Genomic DNA, 16,453 nt, shown 5'->3' with positions numbered 1-16,453 from the left:
TTTCCTTTATGTGTTTAGTTAATTCTAGCATATATTCAATACTTTTCAGGTGCTTTTCAAATATAGTTGTAAACACAACTAAAGTTCCATGTAGCTGCATTTATTCATTATTGTAAACTATTGTAACTCAACGTTGTTTCCTTATAATTAAACTAGCATGTTATAACAATTGATAGCAATATTACACGAGAAGCAAATTTCATTATTTGAAACGAAAAAATGTCAAATAACGATATCAGGTAACCATCGGTATGCAGCGAAATCGATTACCAGTCAACACATTCTTTTGTAGCGATTCGGTTCGTTATCGATAAACCCACCCGAATGTTTTCAATTTGCATGTTATTAATAAATAAACAATAAATCGTACGCCTCAATAATACTTTTATTACACTTTCATTACCTCGCACTTTTGGGCAGGATTTGTCGGTACACCATCACAACCACCAACACCACCGTTTCCCTCCGCATTTGGGACACGGTCTGCATTAGGGAATCTGTCGATCCCTACACAACCTTCATCAACACCCGTTTCCACACCCCAGTGTTGGCACAGCGGTCGACCATCGCACCATCACTGGCTGTGTTTTCGCTCAGCGGGGGAAACGTTCAACGCACTGTCACTACCGGCAGCAGACACATTAGACGGACTACCTAAAAAGGGCCAGAACTGAAATCGTGTACAACTATACGCGGGAGAAGTAATGGGAAGGGAGAGAAGTTGAGGGAAGGTTTGGTAGGGGATTTTCGGAAGGAATTTGTAGCCTGTTTATTTTTGGGCTCGTACAAATATCCTGACTAGTAAATAATGAACTAGTAACAGTTTCCCGTTGATTCACAGTGGTGAAAATAATATTTTGGCCATTTGTTTTATTTTTATTGTTATGATAAATTGTATTAAATGTAAATTACTAAAATACTTTCAAAAATAATTTGAGTCTCTTGAACATTATACATGTTTACACACATTTGCTGTATGTATTTTTTTTGGTATATTTGTTAGTTTGGTAGTTTTTGAGTTTTAGAATGAAATTTAAGGTTATATTTCGAATTGAGATTATTTGTTTCAAAAACATGTTTAACAGAAATAATTATAAGGTAAAGATTCGAAATTAAAAATATACAAACGATACATTTTTTAGAAAGTGCAGTAAAAATAGGATCTGCGTTATTAATGAGCGTACTACATTCTCTGCCCGCTTGCATTGTTTCACCCATTGTTCTAATTTTGCCAAAGAACCAACACCTACCGGGGCACAATGACTTGCGCGACAGACAGACAACGGTAAAACCACCCTTCTTCCCGGGGCCACAACAACGGGGCCCCCATAAGGTTGGTAATGCGTGCTGGCAGCAAAAGGGTCGTAGTACGCACGGAATAAATCTTTTCCCGTGCTAAATCTATTCGGGATTAATAGCACATTACTAGCCGCACTATTTATCATGTTGGGAAAATCTTTACCACTTGCCGCTCTCTGCTTACAATCCCACGCAATATTGGCTGGCTGGCGGGCCGGGCCAACATCAGATGCGCCGTGTCCTTTGGGAAGAAAGTCGTTTCCCTGTGTGTATCCTTTTTTGTCCTTTTCGTTGTTCGATTCGATTTTCCTCTGCCGTGAGCTCGGCATAAGGAACCAAAACACATAAAGTGAGACCGACCAAAAGGGGAGGAAAGAGCAGCGGGAAAAGTGAAAGTAAGACAGTGGCGGTGTAAATGGGATGACTTTTTGATTCGATTTCTAGCGCCTCAGCTCGGCGCCCTGCCTTATATCGAGTCCCTTTTTCGAATCGTCACCCTCTCCCATTTGACCTGTTTGCTCGTCATCAGTTGCACGGCTAATTTCCGCCCGTTCGTCCGTATCTGCTGGGGCTGGGAATGGGAGTGCGAAAATTGTGTGTGTGTACGATATGTACCCCATTCGAGCGGCAATCTGGGTCGTGTACGGTGCGGTTCGAGGTTTAGAGTCGTTTTCCTTGTACACTGCCGCAGTCGTTGTCAGTCGGTGCGGGTTGCCTATTATTTATTAAAATCGTTACAGCATTTCTGAATTTGCTGTAACCTGTAACACCACATGCTCATTGCTGGAGGAGGGGACAGAAGGGAAGGGGAGGCTTTGTGTAATCAGGACGGGCCAGATTGAGTCAAGAAAAAGGACTAAGATGTCGTTAGCTGACATACCTGAATGGAAAGTGTGTTTAAATGTTATTGCAATCGGCTGTAGTGCATGGGGCAGGTAAAACACACAAAAAAGCGCTGCGGTTCTGCACAATGGCTGTGTGTAAATTTACAACAATTTGTTGTTCCACCCGGAGCGGGGCAAAGCACAGCGTGAACCCTTTCAAGGATGAGCAGAAAATGAAGACAAAAAAAAAACACACACACGCACAAACAGAACAAGAATTCATCCCCTACACAGCATGCACAAAATAACAGGTGGACAAGTTGTCAATTGCAGCCACATGCCCGAGTAGGGAATAAAAAACTAAATCAATTTCTGTTTATTTGCCGTTTATATTAAATTTCGCCACGTGTTCCGCATTACAGAGGTGGGTTCGCACGACGGCATACGCACACTCACGCGTTCGGGTTGATGTAGATGTAAAAATGCGTGGCCGTGTGTTTTATGGCGCGTGCAACAAGCGACATGACAAAAGGGGAATGAAATAAGTCCCGAGGCAGAACAAGTTTCAAAGATTTTTTTCCCAAATTGCTTAAGCTGCAGGTGAATCTACCTGTTTGTAATTTGGAGATTATTAAAAAATAGATACAATTGCAACAAGATAACAAGACTTGGCACGGTAAGAGTATCATGCGCCAGGAATTAGAGATGGCAGGCGACTGAGCAAAGTCGCTTTTTATTACAGCTGCTTCAATCACGTGTCATTACGGCGTGGATGAACCATGAGAGAAATTGTATTAATTTGATAAAACAATTCTTCATGCAGTAGTCTTTTTAACATACTACTAAACTAAAGGACCTAGGAATAAACCGTCTGGAAATGACATAAAATGGGAGAACTGCTACGGGTAGAAATGAGCAAATATTAGAGCAATGCTATGTTATGCATGTTTCCATAAGTTCAATTTCCACATCTCTTTCTCCCAGTTCACTTGGGATACGCGCATTCAAAATATACGCGAAATAAATCGCAAAATTCTAGCTCCTTTCCCGCATTCCTCTCATTGTTTTCCCTCATCTCAGATTACATTAAGTTCTTCAGTTAGTAGTATGTAAGTTAAATTGCGTAACCTTTGGGAAAGTTTCTCAAAATATATCATAATCAATCATCAAGATGATACTCAATTACAACTCATGTAGTGAAACATATTTGTATAATGAATGTTAATAATACTGATCGTTCGATTAGATCGTGACTTTTAGTGATATTTAGCAGACGGCGCTACATATATGGTGTATTGTGGTAAACGGCCACGGTAGCTCAAAAAGTAAGACAACCTGAAAAACGGGGTTCTCCATTAATGAAAGAAATGAGATGTTGCCTTGTTACAATGATGCATTTTCCGTTTAAAATTATCGCTCATTCAAGTCATATTGAGTAAAATTTTAAGTGAGTAAATTTGTAATCAAACATAATAAAAGAAATAACTGATTTTGGCTAATTTAATACTAATGGCTCCAAGCCACCTCCAAATTAGCACTGCAATACGGTTTATGCTTTGCTTTGGAAATGCCTCGACAATCCTACAGGGTGGCATCAACCTGATATTTGCGTGAAACTAGCAACAAACCAAAAACACGCGGGGCGAGAACCCAACGACACTTTCGAACCAGACGCACACTGACCACCACACGGTCAAACCACACGCGCCCCAAACCGGTCAATGCTGTATCGACCTCAAACTGGAAATTCGTCCACCACTGTCCGATTGTCTGACCTCTCTTTCCCGGACCCCCTCTTTCAGCATCATCATCACCTTCAAAGGGAACGGTGTGCTTCGCCCTTCGAGGATTGCACAGATCGAATGTCATACCGACCACAGTGGAATCGGTGGCGAACGATCCAATTACAGACCGGCTCGAGTAGTCTCCGCCAGATGGATTCCTTCACTCACAACTTAAGGTTGGGTTAAGGAATTGTCCCTTTGTTGATGTTGGTGGGTTCCTTTCTCATGCTATTGTCATGTCGTTACTGTGCGCCCGTGTTGCGTTGTTTGAATTCAGACGAGTTTGAGGCGATGGCATGACAGCCGTGTGGTTTGATTTTTGGGATCAGTTGATTAACCACCGTGCAGTGACCTCGCAATGGGACGGAGGCGTATGAAACGTGTTTTACTCCCGAAAGCATCTCCCGATAGCACGGTGATTTTTCTCACGCGTCATAATTGCGTTTGGCGATGTGTGATGATGTAAGTTTTACATGACGCTACTTATGATTTTATGCTGTAAACTAAGGCAATTCCAAGCCTCTTTAATATGTGCTCTGCTATCACGGTATGGTACAGTTCCGCTTGAATGGTTTGGGCGCTGGGAGGAATTTATTTATGCACAGGGATTTCGGATGCCTGCCCAGCTCACGGGGTCGGCAGCTCGAGGATTAAGAGCAGGAATTATTTCCGCATATAAATTGACATTGTGGGGATTTGGGGAACAACAACTAATGCCACACATACATTCTCGCCCGTGTGGCACACCACCACTAGCGGGTTTACGCTCGGCCTGGCAACAAAAAGTGGCCTCCACACTGGACGGTTTGAATGATAAGAACCAAGGATTGGCAGAAGCTTCACCAGGCCCATGCTGCCATACACGCTGGTACTACTCTACTGAGTGCCCCGTGCTTTGACCGTGTAGACGAGCAGAACGTAAAGTAAAGAGAAACAAAACTAAAAAAAAAAGTCGTTGAGGGTACTGCTCCGTGGTAAGTAAGGAGTTTACTATCATTTCTCACGATTTACCCGGTCGGCTTGTGCATGTTGACCCCCTAGGAGATCAACGTCGGTTCTTTTATTTGCATGCGGCAGCATGGGCTTGGCTGCTTTTCACCCGGGGGGTTTTCGGTTGGCCATAAATCGCTCCCAAGATCCCTGCTGTTTGCGTATTTTTCGTCGGTTTGTGGACGTTGTTGTTTGAGTTTTGGCGTAAAGGTTTAACGTAAAGGAATAAGCTGTTGAATACTAGCTAAAGTAAATTTGGGTAGTTTTGTTGTTAAATTCTGTTAACTCATCCCGTTAGCGATGTTTGGTATTTTTAGATTTTCTTTACTTTTTTATAATACAAAATTATGCACGTTGACACGAAATATGCCATATTAATATAATCAATTATCACAAATACAGCACTTGTATTCTTTAAACACTTCAGCACAAGAAAAGTTAGCAAAAGTTTGTGAGAAAATTTATTAATCATTACTGCACAGTTTGATCGCACGCAATAACACTACAATGTAATGGGTAAAATGTGTAAGATCAAACGTTCATTCTCCCCAGCGACCGGTCATTCTCATTGCGAATGGGAAACGCAAATCCTTTAATTGGTTTGGTCACAATTGAAAAATGTGAAAGTAATCCCATCTTCCACCCTTCGTGTGCTTTTCCGAATGGTGTCTGTAGCTTTACTGACTGTGCGCATATCTCCAGTAGGGCAGATGAAGGCGAGGGAAATTGGTTCGAATTAATTCCATTCTACGATTGACTTTCGCGCAGGGGAAAAAGAAGAAATTACAAAGACGGCAAAAAATAGCATTCTGATAGCTCTATCGTTGTGATGCTGCTTACCGCTGTGAACCGTCTGGCACATTTGGTGCACAATCAACACATCAAACAAACTACCCCTGTCGAGCAGGAGGGAGAGGTTGGTCGAAAGTGAATGGGCGGCTTTCCTTCGGACGATCGTGGCGGTCACATTCGAGCACAACGAACCCCATTGGAGTTAGGCGCAATGCTATAAAAGCAAACCAATAAACTCATAATGATATCATAAAAAACGAATAAAATTCTCTCCCCTTTATTCGTGCCCGATGGCGAAGGAATTAGGAATCCTTACGGAAAAGGAGAAAGAACGGTTTGTAGCCAGTTTGTAGCATCGTTTGGAAACATTGGATGATTATTTCATACCTATATTTCCTACTCCGTCTGAAGACGATGAAAATGATCGTTTGGGTAAAAGCAAATCGAAGCTTCTTCTACGCATTCATGTCGGAACGTTGTTCTCAGCCACACGGCGATAATGCTGCGGTTTTTAGGGACATGGAAATTCATCGACCCCAAATGTAGGAAAGGATCAGTTTTGCTTCAAGCAAAAGTTTTACCATCAAAAGAAACCAAAAGTGGTTCGACTGTGTGGGCAACCAGTGTATGCGGCTTAATACTGTCGCAAGAGTCCAAACGTTTTAATGGAAAAACAATGCTAGTAGTGTTGCCTTTCTTAGGTATACACCATACGGACCATCGTGCACTGTGTATTGTAGCTCTCTACCCACAAAACAAGTTCATTAGCCAAGGGGGAGGCGTAAAGCTGGGGAATTTATGTTCCATGTGCGGTTTCAGTGCGGTTTTCGTACGTAAAAGCCCCTTTCGACAGTGCCATCTCGGAGGGGATTGGTGGCACTGAAAGGATACTTTATTATTGGTGTGATTAGTGAAAACTTCTGCCCACACCTTGTGTGATGCCACTGTGGAACTGTGTTCGATTTGTTGAATCACCTGCTCCTATTGAGCGGCAATCATATCGATAGCATCGTGTATGGGATGCGAGTGAAGTGAATATAAAATCTTCTTTTATGGCACACGTTTATTGACGTACACAGGCGTACGTTCGGTGTGCCCGGCGAGGAGAGTCCACAATCTGCATGATCCCGAGCTAAGCCGCTGCAATAACCTTGAAAACACTTTATTCGACTGCCGGCAATGGCTACGGAAGCAGAGAGCCTTTTGCAAAAGTGATGTTTGGTGTAGGGGATCTATTTTTTCCGGTAGGATTTCCCATGCAAAGAAAGACAGGATCAAAAAGTTGGTGCGCTTGATTTTGGAAGCGATTTGGAGGAGCTTTGTCGCTGCGTTCGTCTTTAGGAAAATTAGTCGGCTATCCTTTGCATCCAGCACACAGAAAGGTGTATATTTGAAGCGGCACACAGTGTACGAACGCACTCACATACACACATGTTTGCTAGGGGTCGCCGAGAACGTGATCAGATTGTTTAAAGTTTGTTTCATGAAGTTGAAGCTCCTTGATTGATTTATGGGATGATAAGGGGATCTAAAGGTTTGTTGCATGGTTTAGTATTGCAAAAATAATCTGTGGAGAATATGGGAAGAATGTGGATCTGGGGAGAAAATCTAGCAATGCGATACATTTCATAGAATTTAGCTAACCAGAAGAACGTAAAACCACCAGTTTGTTCTAAATAATGGAATGGCATATGTGTTCTTAAATTTGGTGTTTAATTTAAGTTAGACAGCTTATTGAATATCTGCTTAACATGAACAATTGCATAAATTAAATTTTGAATTAAACAATATTCTACGTGTCTAGCAAAAATGAAACTATATGCACTAATCAAGAATGATGCTTCTTATGGTGTGGAATTAGGCTGTTGAAGCTAAAAGTGACCTTGCTGTTCATACTCAATGTACTTATATCTATGTGTAGAACTGAGATCGTATTGAAAGTTAGACCAGGTCTTGCTAACCATAATGCAGAAGAAAAATCGACCGAAGTGTAGATAGTAGAAACGTACGCCAAGAGGTGGCTCTTGAAAGCCGAAAGGTAAGAATGGTAAGAAAAGCATGCCTGGATTCGTTACGTTTCTCATGGCTCTAATCGATGGAATGGTTTGGGGCTCGAGTAACAGTAGGGTTAAACAAGTTTAGAATCTTCTGCCCGACACGTTCGTTAACACGTGTCAGATATCACTGTTACGGATAGACATGCTGACGACAATCAGCATTGTCGTCTGTCCGACCCGGTACACATTTCCTCAGACAATCATTAGGCGGCTCGAAGTTCGGTAGCTTAATCGAACGTGTAGGAACGGGAGGAACAGGTATCATGAATCATGTTTATGTAAATGGAAACTGGGCTAAATAATTATGCTCCCCTCGTCGCCGTCCCATTCTGTTGTGGTCAGAGCCACAGCAAAACACCTATGTAGTACACTAATCTCGGATGTCTGAGGTGTTTGGTCCGAGGAGATTTGCTTGCTGGGAAAACGGATTAGCTAAGTGATTCATTTGGTCGATTTAATTGTTAATTAGTGATGCTAAGGCCGGACATTCCGGTGCGCTTTGCTGGTGCGGATGGATGGAGATGTTGATGTCGTTGTTACATGTGTAAAACATCCATCGGGTGTAGCTATTTCTTGCCACACAGGGAACAAAATTTCTAGAAATTTATCACATTTGTAAGGGTTTATCAAAGCGCATAGCCGCAGAATTAGGCGCGAAATTGACGAATTAGATGTAATTTCTGGAAAATCAACCGCAGGCATTGGTAGCTGTTTGCAATGTCCACGGTGATGCCGAATGTGTTACATTAATTTAATACTTCGAATAGAGCAAGAACGCAAATACCTCCTGGTTCAGTTATGAACCCAAAAGACTCTATCCAATATTTCACACATGAACGAGTACAATATTGGCCGTGTAAAAAGATTAGCTACGCCATCTGTAAACAAACCCCAAAGCAATTCTTGAGCAACCGCACCAAAGGGGAAAAAGGATGCGGAAATAGTCAAAATGTTCTGGTTGCTTGCATGTTATCCAAACTTTTTATCTTGACTGCTTTCGTTCTTGCGAGCTGTCGCCCAGCCTTTTTCTCCTCAAACATTCCGCGTACGAGAAAAGTGATTTATGTAAATAACCTTAGACGGTAAATAGGGTGTGAGAAAACGCCCCTGGTTCGCTGCCAACACTGAACGATTGTGTACGAAACACCAACCCTGCATGACGGTGCACGGTTTTGCGGCACTCCATTAGGCAGGCACGTCCCGGGACAATCTCGTGAACCCTGAGGGAAACGTGTGCCAGGGTGTGGCCAGCCAGTTACTGTGAGCTATCTTCACATGGAGGGAAAGCAAGCAAGGTTTGGCCCCAGCCCAGCGTACTCACCTGCACTCGCGACTCGGTGAGACCGATCCGCATGGCGATCTCCTCACGCATGAAGATGTCCGGGTAGTGCGTCTTGGAGAAGCAGCGCTCCAGCTCGTTCAGCTGCGCCGGTGTGAAGCGTGTTCGGTGCCGTTTCTGTTTTGCGCCATGTTTGTCAGCATTCTGGTGGAGAGTAAGCAAAGTCGTTCACCTTTCGGGCAATAGCAGTCGGGACTTGGGCGGCCCGACCGGGAAATGGGTTGAATGGTTGGGAGGTACACCCCCCCGTATAGCTACATTTACCTGATCCTGGTGTATGTTGTGCGGCTCACACAGCGAGCCAGCACCGTTGCCACCACCTGTACCGCCCGTGCCGCCCCCAGTGCCAGTGTTGCCACCGGCGCCACTGTTAACGTGCAACCGGTTGCCGTTGCTGTCGGCGGTGCCGGAATTGGGCACCTGGCCGAATCCGGTCGCACCGTGCAGGGATGTTAGGCCCGATTTCGGCAGATCACATTCCTTCGGACCTGCGGGTGGGTAGAAATGGTAAACTGTTAAGCATTACTCGATTGCACTAATTGTTTCGTTAAATAGTGTTGTACAAAACATGTGATTTTGAAAGTACAAAGCGTGTGAGTAGATTCATTTGATTTTTTTTCAATTTAATTTACAATAATCGGTAAAAACGGTGAAAGTTGGAAAATGGACAGATGTAAATGAATAATATATAAATAAAAAATAAGTAATAGTCAATGTTATTACTTGTTATTGTAATGATATTATTAAATTATATAATAAAATATTAATAAATAAATAATAAACCATATAAACCCTGTATAAAATAAATAAATCTCGCAATACAGTTGCCAAGTCGTGTGACCTAACATCGTACGATTACTATAAGAATGCGAAAAACAGACCTTGGCCGACTTCGATTGTTGTGCCCAATAGTTTCGCTCAAACTTTTTGTTCCTGGTAATCAAAACCGTCGTTAGACTTCGCTTGATATAGATAGCTAATCCGTAATTTGCTAAAAATAGGAGAGTAAATTCTGCGTGTAGAAGACTCAAACTTCCTCAGTTCCACAGAACTGACGTACTTCCTAACGTTATTGTTTTGTTGGATGTGTTTTATTGTATTGGTGGTATCATTATATCTTATAATGATAGGTTTTTTTTGCAATGTTTATGCTTCTTTTGTCAATATGAGGTTAAGTATATGAATAAAATTATTCTTCGCTTTAGAATGGAAATAAGATAAAGTTATGATAAATTGTTCACTTGTTTACGTTACATGTAAATCAATTTTTAGCTAATTCCCTTTTCGAGGCACTGAGACGTACTATAAATTTTGTAAGTGATATTCCTCCAGGTTCAACTCCTTTTTTGTGTTCTACCTGCCTTTTGTCCCAATAATGTTCGTTGTTTGCTTTATCGAAAATTCACGCTTAATAACCGCCAAAGTCTACTTATGGCTCCAGAACAACATGAGCTCACTGAAATCTGGCCAACCAGTGCTGATGATCCCATTCGACAGCATCACCGATCCCTGGGCAACAGTCAAGCAAATGCCAACTGTCATCAACTTTACACCGTTTACGTCAGACCGGATCGATGACGAAGTTGCCGTAGCGGCAATTTTATCCGGTAGCCCGAACGTGGTGAAACAGTCTTTTAAACGGACTCATGTCACATCCCATCACACCGCGACAGCCAAACAGTCGCTGGACCGTACGTGGTGGTGGTAGTTGAGGTGATCCCATAGCGATTCGATATCCGTTCTGACAGTCGTGTGAGATAGTGTGCTCGATTTTTTACTTCTCTCTGTTAGTTTGTCCTTGCCTCTTCGTATGCCCAACCCCCCTCCCCCTCTTCCCCGTCCTTCCACCATGACAGGAGACCCAGGAAAGATGCCGTGGCTCTCCATCCAGTAGGCTCGTGAAGTTTATTCGTGGAAGACACGTATCAGAAACACTTTTATGCTACTCTTCATATGCAGGTGTTAATTTTAACACATCTATACGATTTTGGCTACCGTTTTGTGGTGCAGTTTGTCAGCGTTTGTGAGCGCCCTCCCCACCGTATCTCCCTTTCCTATCGTGGAGCCCATATGAAAGTTTAACCAAGAAAGCTTGAGGACTGTCAAATACCAGGGAGAACAGGCCAGGGAACGGAGCACTGCATGTATTGCATTCTCAAGACAAACTAGCATACGTTATTGGAAACTTGAGAAATAAATACAACAAGCAAAGTGGCTCCTGGGCATCTGCGCACCACTCTTCACGGTGCCAGCATCGCCCTCAAGCTGTGGCTGTGGTGCTCTGTGCTGTAAGACTCCCCCCTCTTCCACCTATATTGAAAACGTGTAAAAAGGCAGTGCATGGATGAAGCATCGACTTCTGGGCTGCAGGGATTTCTGAAGTGATGATGTTTTCACTGCATCACCATGGGGCTGATATTTTTAACGAGAAGCACACAAAGCGATCGCTTCTGTTTCTACTGTTTTCTTTTATGCGGTTGATTGGCTATTGGTATGGTACGTTGTTGTTTTTTTCTTGTCTTTGTAGTACATCCACACCAATGTTACTGGAGCTCGGTCCGGTCTGACTGGTAGCGTGTTTATTTCACCGTCAAGTTTTGCTCTGCTGTTGAACTGAACCATGGTATGGAATGTGTCAATATGGATCGTTCCAACATTCCACCACACCGGAGACAGTGCACAGAGTTGTGGAAGCGGAAAGATGGGAAGAAAAAATCCAATTCATTCATGCGTACAAGCCACACGCAGCGTAATGAGTTATTAGTTATTGATTGGTCCCCTTTTATGATGATGTTACGCTTGGTGCGTTTGTGAATGTGTGCCTGTGCTGGCCCTCGTGTTTAGCGTCCGCCATTCGAAGAATCATTGTATCGATTGATGAATTAGATTTTGAATGGAAAGCGGTATGGTTCGAATTAGCGTGTTTGGGGGGCTGGTGTGAAAAATTAGATTGACTTTTTATTGCACCACAGTGGGTTCAACAATTTGTAGAGTTATTCTGGGACGGAACGGTGTACAGGTGCATGCTAATTTAGTTTACACTTTTACTCTCTGCTTGTACAATAATAGAATATAGTTTAATTAGGGCGTCTTTCTCACGGTATGGAGCTTAGAAATGAAATAGAAATTTAAATCATTTCAGTGGAGCTGGTTTTCAGGGTAAATGGGTTGAATATTGGTAGATATGGTATATTTTTATTTCGTTTTATCGTTTCTCGGTTGTGTTGTCTACTAAATTTGAGCTACATGCATTAATTCGACATACATAATATACTACATTAAGTATAGCAATTATTAAACTAAAAATAATATAGATATTTAAGACTGAACATTTTGGTCTTGAAGCATATTTAGCGTTTCTAGCTGGAAATCATTAATTAAACAGGGGAAATGGATAAAAGCAGCTAATGAAAACAACAAAGAGCTAAATGCAATTAGCTTGTACCATTCTTAATAGTGAAAAATGATTGCAAATAGTTGTTGCAATAGTTCTCTTCGACAATAGGGCAATATAATGATTGCAATAGTTCTCTTTGACTAGTTTTAGAAGATGTAAACAATAAATTTGGATTTCTGCACAACCGAAAACAGTTACAACTAGTGTTACTCAGTCGCTAATCTATTCTCAAACTCGCAAACCTCAAACCTCAATGTCTGAGTGCGTGTAAAAATCACTCCACTACCATTATCCTCTATAGTGACCTTCCGTTCGCAACTTCCATCAGGAACGACCCACTACTGACGGCTCCCCAGGGTCTATTTCATTTTGAATTATGAAAGCGTTCCCTTATGCGTCTGGTTTCTGTTTTGGTTGCGTGAAAACGCGGTCCTGTCCATGCAGCAACCGTCTAGCGCACGTAATGCGTAAGGTATGACAACAAACATCAGCTACCAGGACGTACAGAATCAGTGCGTTGTCTGTGTGTGTGGGTATATGCTGTGAGACGGCGAAAAGCTGAACCAATGTTCCATTTGTCAACCCCTCCAGACGGCCAAAGGAGAGGGACGTAAAGGCGTAAAACCGCCACCTTTCATCAGCATCACCATCCTGGTCGATCGATATAATTAATGTTTAAAAAATATGAATTCTCTCCACGTCGGCAGGGGTGTCCATCCACGTAAACCAGTTCTTTCTTTTGTGGCCTTTTTTCCCTTGTTCCCTTGTTTTGACACGTTGAAACAGGCCGAGCGGGGCATGAAGGGTGGGTAATAAATATTTAAAGGTCGACCGTCCCATCTGTGGTCGGTAAAAAAAGAAGTACAAAAAAAAAAACGTCGAAAATAACTTCTCAATGCCTCAACAAGAGCAGGATCTCGTTTGTAAAGGTATTTGTAAAGGCTCTTTAACTGAGACAAAAGGGCGCTGGTGTACGCAAATTTAAGGTGCATCTGTTCGCATCCGTGCTTAAAGCACAACCTTACCATTCGTTTGTATTTCATCTGTACGAACCAATTACACGTGCACTAATGAATTGGAAAGTGGCACTAATGAGTGTAAGCTTCCACATATTTGTACGAATCTAATGCACTTTTCAGATATCCATTCCGCGAGAGTGCAAACGTACGCGAATTGACTGTACCGAATCATATGGACACCGGTTTTCTGAAAATTTGTCCGCCCATTTTCCTCACAGCATTGTCACATCTTTACCATCGCTTCACCGACAGGGTCAGAGTGGCAAGCTGTTCATTTGACTACGAACACTCACGTTTTACGCCTGCAATGAAGTGCAATTTGCCACAATTCATCGAAAAATCGATTCGAGGTCCTTCAGTTTCGCTCAACTGGCGTTTGTACTGCAGCATTCAACGAGTCTGCGTGCGAGTGAGGGAGAGAGAAAGAGAGAGAGCAAGCGGAATCAGTATCCTGAAAACATGGAACAAAATGGAACCGAGTTTTCCACAAGCTTCCACAGCTTCTTGCCTATTCAGCGCTCACTTGCTTCCGCTGGTTTGGCACAGAGACAGGGAAGGAGTCATCTGCAATCCATTTCGATCGATAGTAGCCCACGACACAGGTTTGAGATTCGCGACAACGACACGTACCACCCCAGCGTACCCGTTCCATCCTGCAACCGAAACGATGTACGGTGCCGACACGACGACCAGTGCCACCGATCGTAAAACGTGGTTTGGCACACGGGTCGTCTGCTCGACTCCACGGGCGCTCGATGGCGTGAAAATAGGTTTTAATAAAATTAAATTAAACATTATCACCATTTCATTCTCGACTCCATCGTCACCGTCTTTTAGTGGTACCATTTGGGTTGGTTGGCACGCTGGTTGAGTACAAAAAGGCCCATCTCTGTGCGGTGTGGCAGGATGGTAGGAATTGGTGTTTTTTTATGCAAAGCTATGGATAGAAAGCCATGTTGTACATTTAAGATAGACCTTTTTCTGTAAATGCTTATTCGCTAGTAGAAATTTTTGTACCTCGTCGAAGGGCATTTGGAGCTTTGAAAATGGTTTTGAATTCCAACCATTGCATTGCAAAGTGTTATAGTTTCAACTGTAAAATGAATGAATAAAATCCCATTTTATTGTCTTCTGAAACTTTAACCTAATGCTAGAAAGCTACTCGGGGAAAATTGTTTAGCAAGGAAATGTGCGTACCTACGCTAATCAGTGTTCCATAGAATCGATTCCACAGCTTCATGCGTTGATTTTGCATTCGATTCGCTATTTATAGTTGCATAGGGTTTTTAAAAGGCTTTTAAAGGCCTTTTTCAAGTATGTGCTTAGTAATCAGTAAGTAGAAATTAGTAAGTCTCAGTAGTGATGACAGGCATGATCGGCATGAAGACACTGTGTTTTAAATAACATATTATAATAAAAATAAGTTTATTTTGGCCGAAAAGAATACCATAAAACTCATGAAAAAAAACAAAACAATAACAAAATCTCTCTAAATTCGTACACACTTGCCATATTTCAATGCGCGATCAATTAGAGGACAAGATCAACTTGTGTACAATATTTAGGATGTTTTTTTACGTAATTCTTGGTAATTTTTTTAAACATTTGATTTTACAGTATCTCTGTTTTTTGTTACTTGAACTTACAAATGAGGTTGCGTTAAAAAATAATTAACTTATACTGAAGTCAATTGACAAATGTCGCCATTATTTTTCTTGAAAAAACGATAACAATGCTAAAATAGATAAAGTTTTACTATATGTACAAGTTCTCTCAAAGCACAACTTTAATTTAACTGAATTCTCATGAAAATTTAGCGATTTTCATGCATGATCAATAATAAAGCGAAATTAATAAAAAAATATGGTTCAATGGGTCTGCGGTGTGGGATTAATTACTCATTACTTTAAACATTACGATGTGTGCGAAACTATTGGTTCATTGTGCTTTCAGCGCTATTGGTAATAAAAGCGCTGAAAATCATAATCTGCAATGCAGGTGCAATGATCAAATGCAAAACATTTTAAAACCTCATCATACGACATGGGCTTTTCAATTATGATGTTTCAATTAAACGATCATAATTTCAATTGTTTACCGTTTAATTACGATGGTACCATTCATTATCATTTTATGAGCACAAATTTACACAACGCTGGTGTAACCAGTGATGGTCGCTTAAGCGTTACACTTTTAGTAGTACCCTCTACCCGATAAAGGTGCCAACAGAGAAGCTATAAAGCGGCTCCAGTGGGCTCTACTCGCGTGCGAATGTAATGTGGTTTGAAATTCGATTGGACCACACCAGAGAGACCCTCGGGCGGTGGGCCTAATGATTTCGATTACGTTTTTTTCCCCTCTCATTCAGTGGTCCATCCCTTCGTCCAGCTTCATACGCTTTACGATTCATCTCCCCTTTCTCCCATCGCTGTGGGGTGCATTATGCATGGCCGCTAATGTGTCGTAAATTGTGTATGTGTTGGGTGCTTTATGTGTGTCGTAATGAAACTAGCGTATTGCTACAGTGCATTGGCTCTGTTTCGATTCGTTTCGCGGTCGTATGCAAATTTTGATAGTGTCGCGGTTTAACGCTTTTGTTAGGCGTGCGCGTAAGCTCGGCGAGATGGGATGTTGCGGTTTATATGCGCACTCTATAAAGCTGGGAACTTAATTTATAATACGATTTACTGTTGCGAATAGTGGTCCGGTGGTAGAGCGTATGCAATTAGTGCTAAGATGGGCATGAGAGTATACAAATGGAACGGTTGGAACAATTACTATTGACTAAACCATTGGTACGCGGGATATGGGTGCAGAGGTTTTAATGGCACCGTTTGATTTAAGTGATCCAATAAATTGGAGTTAAAACAATATTTTCCCAGAGTGAGGTCGTACGAGACTTGTTTTTTAATTTTAAATAGTTTCTTTAAACTGTGTTTTCCAAACTATGAT

At 42.0% G+C, this 16,453-nt stretch overlaps 1 protein-coding gene across 6 annotated transcripts in view; it reads right to left on the bottom strand.

The window, feature by feature from the left end:
• Positions 1-16,453, bottom strand: part of LOC1274774 (homeobox protein orthopedia) — a 38,623-nt gene that overhangs the window by 19,503 nt on the left and 2,667 nt on the right. For 4 of the 6 annotated variants that reach the window (XM_061646050.1, XM_061646047.1, XM_061646049.1 and 1 more), the window contains 2 exons: positions 9,350-9,597; positions 9,068-9,229 (listed from right to left, as the gene is read on the bottom strand). In XM_061646050.1, coding sequence (XP_061502034.1) covers positions 9,068-9,229; positions 9,350-9,597 — 410 coding nt within the window. The remainder of the gene's footprint in view (positions 1-9,067; positions 9,230-9,349; positions 9,598-16,453) is intronic. The other 2 variants (XM_061646051.1, XM_061646052.1) reach the window with 2 other exon arrangements.

Source organism: Anopheles gambiae, chromosome 2 (genome assembly GCF_943734735.2).
Source record: "Anopheles gambiae chromosome 2, idAnoGambNW_F1_1, whole genome shotgun sequence".
NCBI lineage: Eukaryota > Metazoa > Arthropoda > Insecta > Diptera > Culicidae > Anopheles > Anopheles gambiae.
The sequence above is the reverse complement of the archived record's forward strand: the minus strand, read 5'-3'. Positions and strand labels throughout refer to the sequence as shown.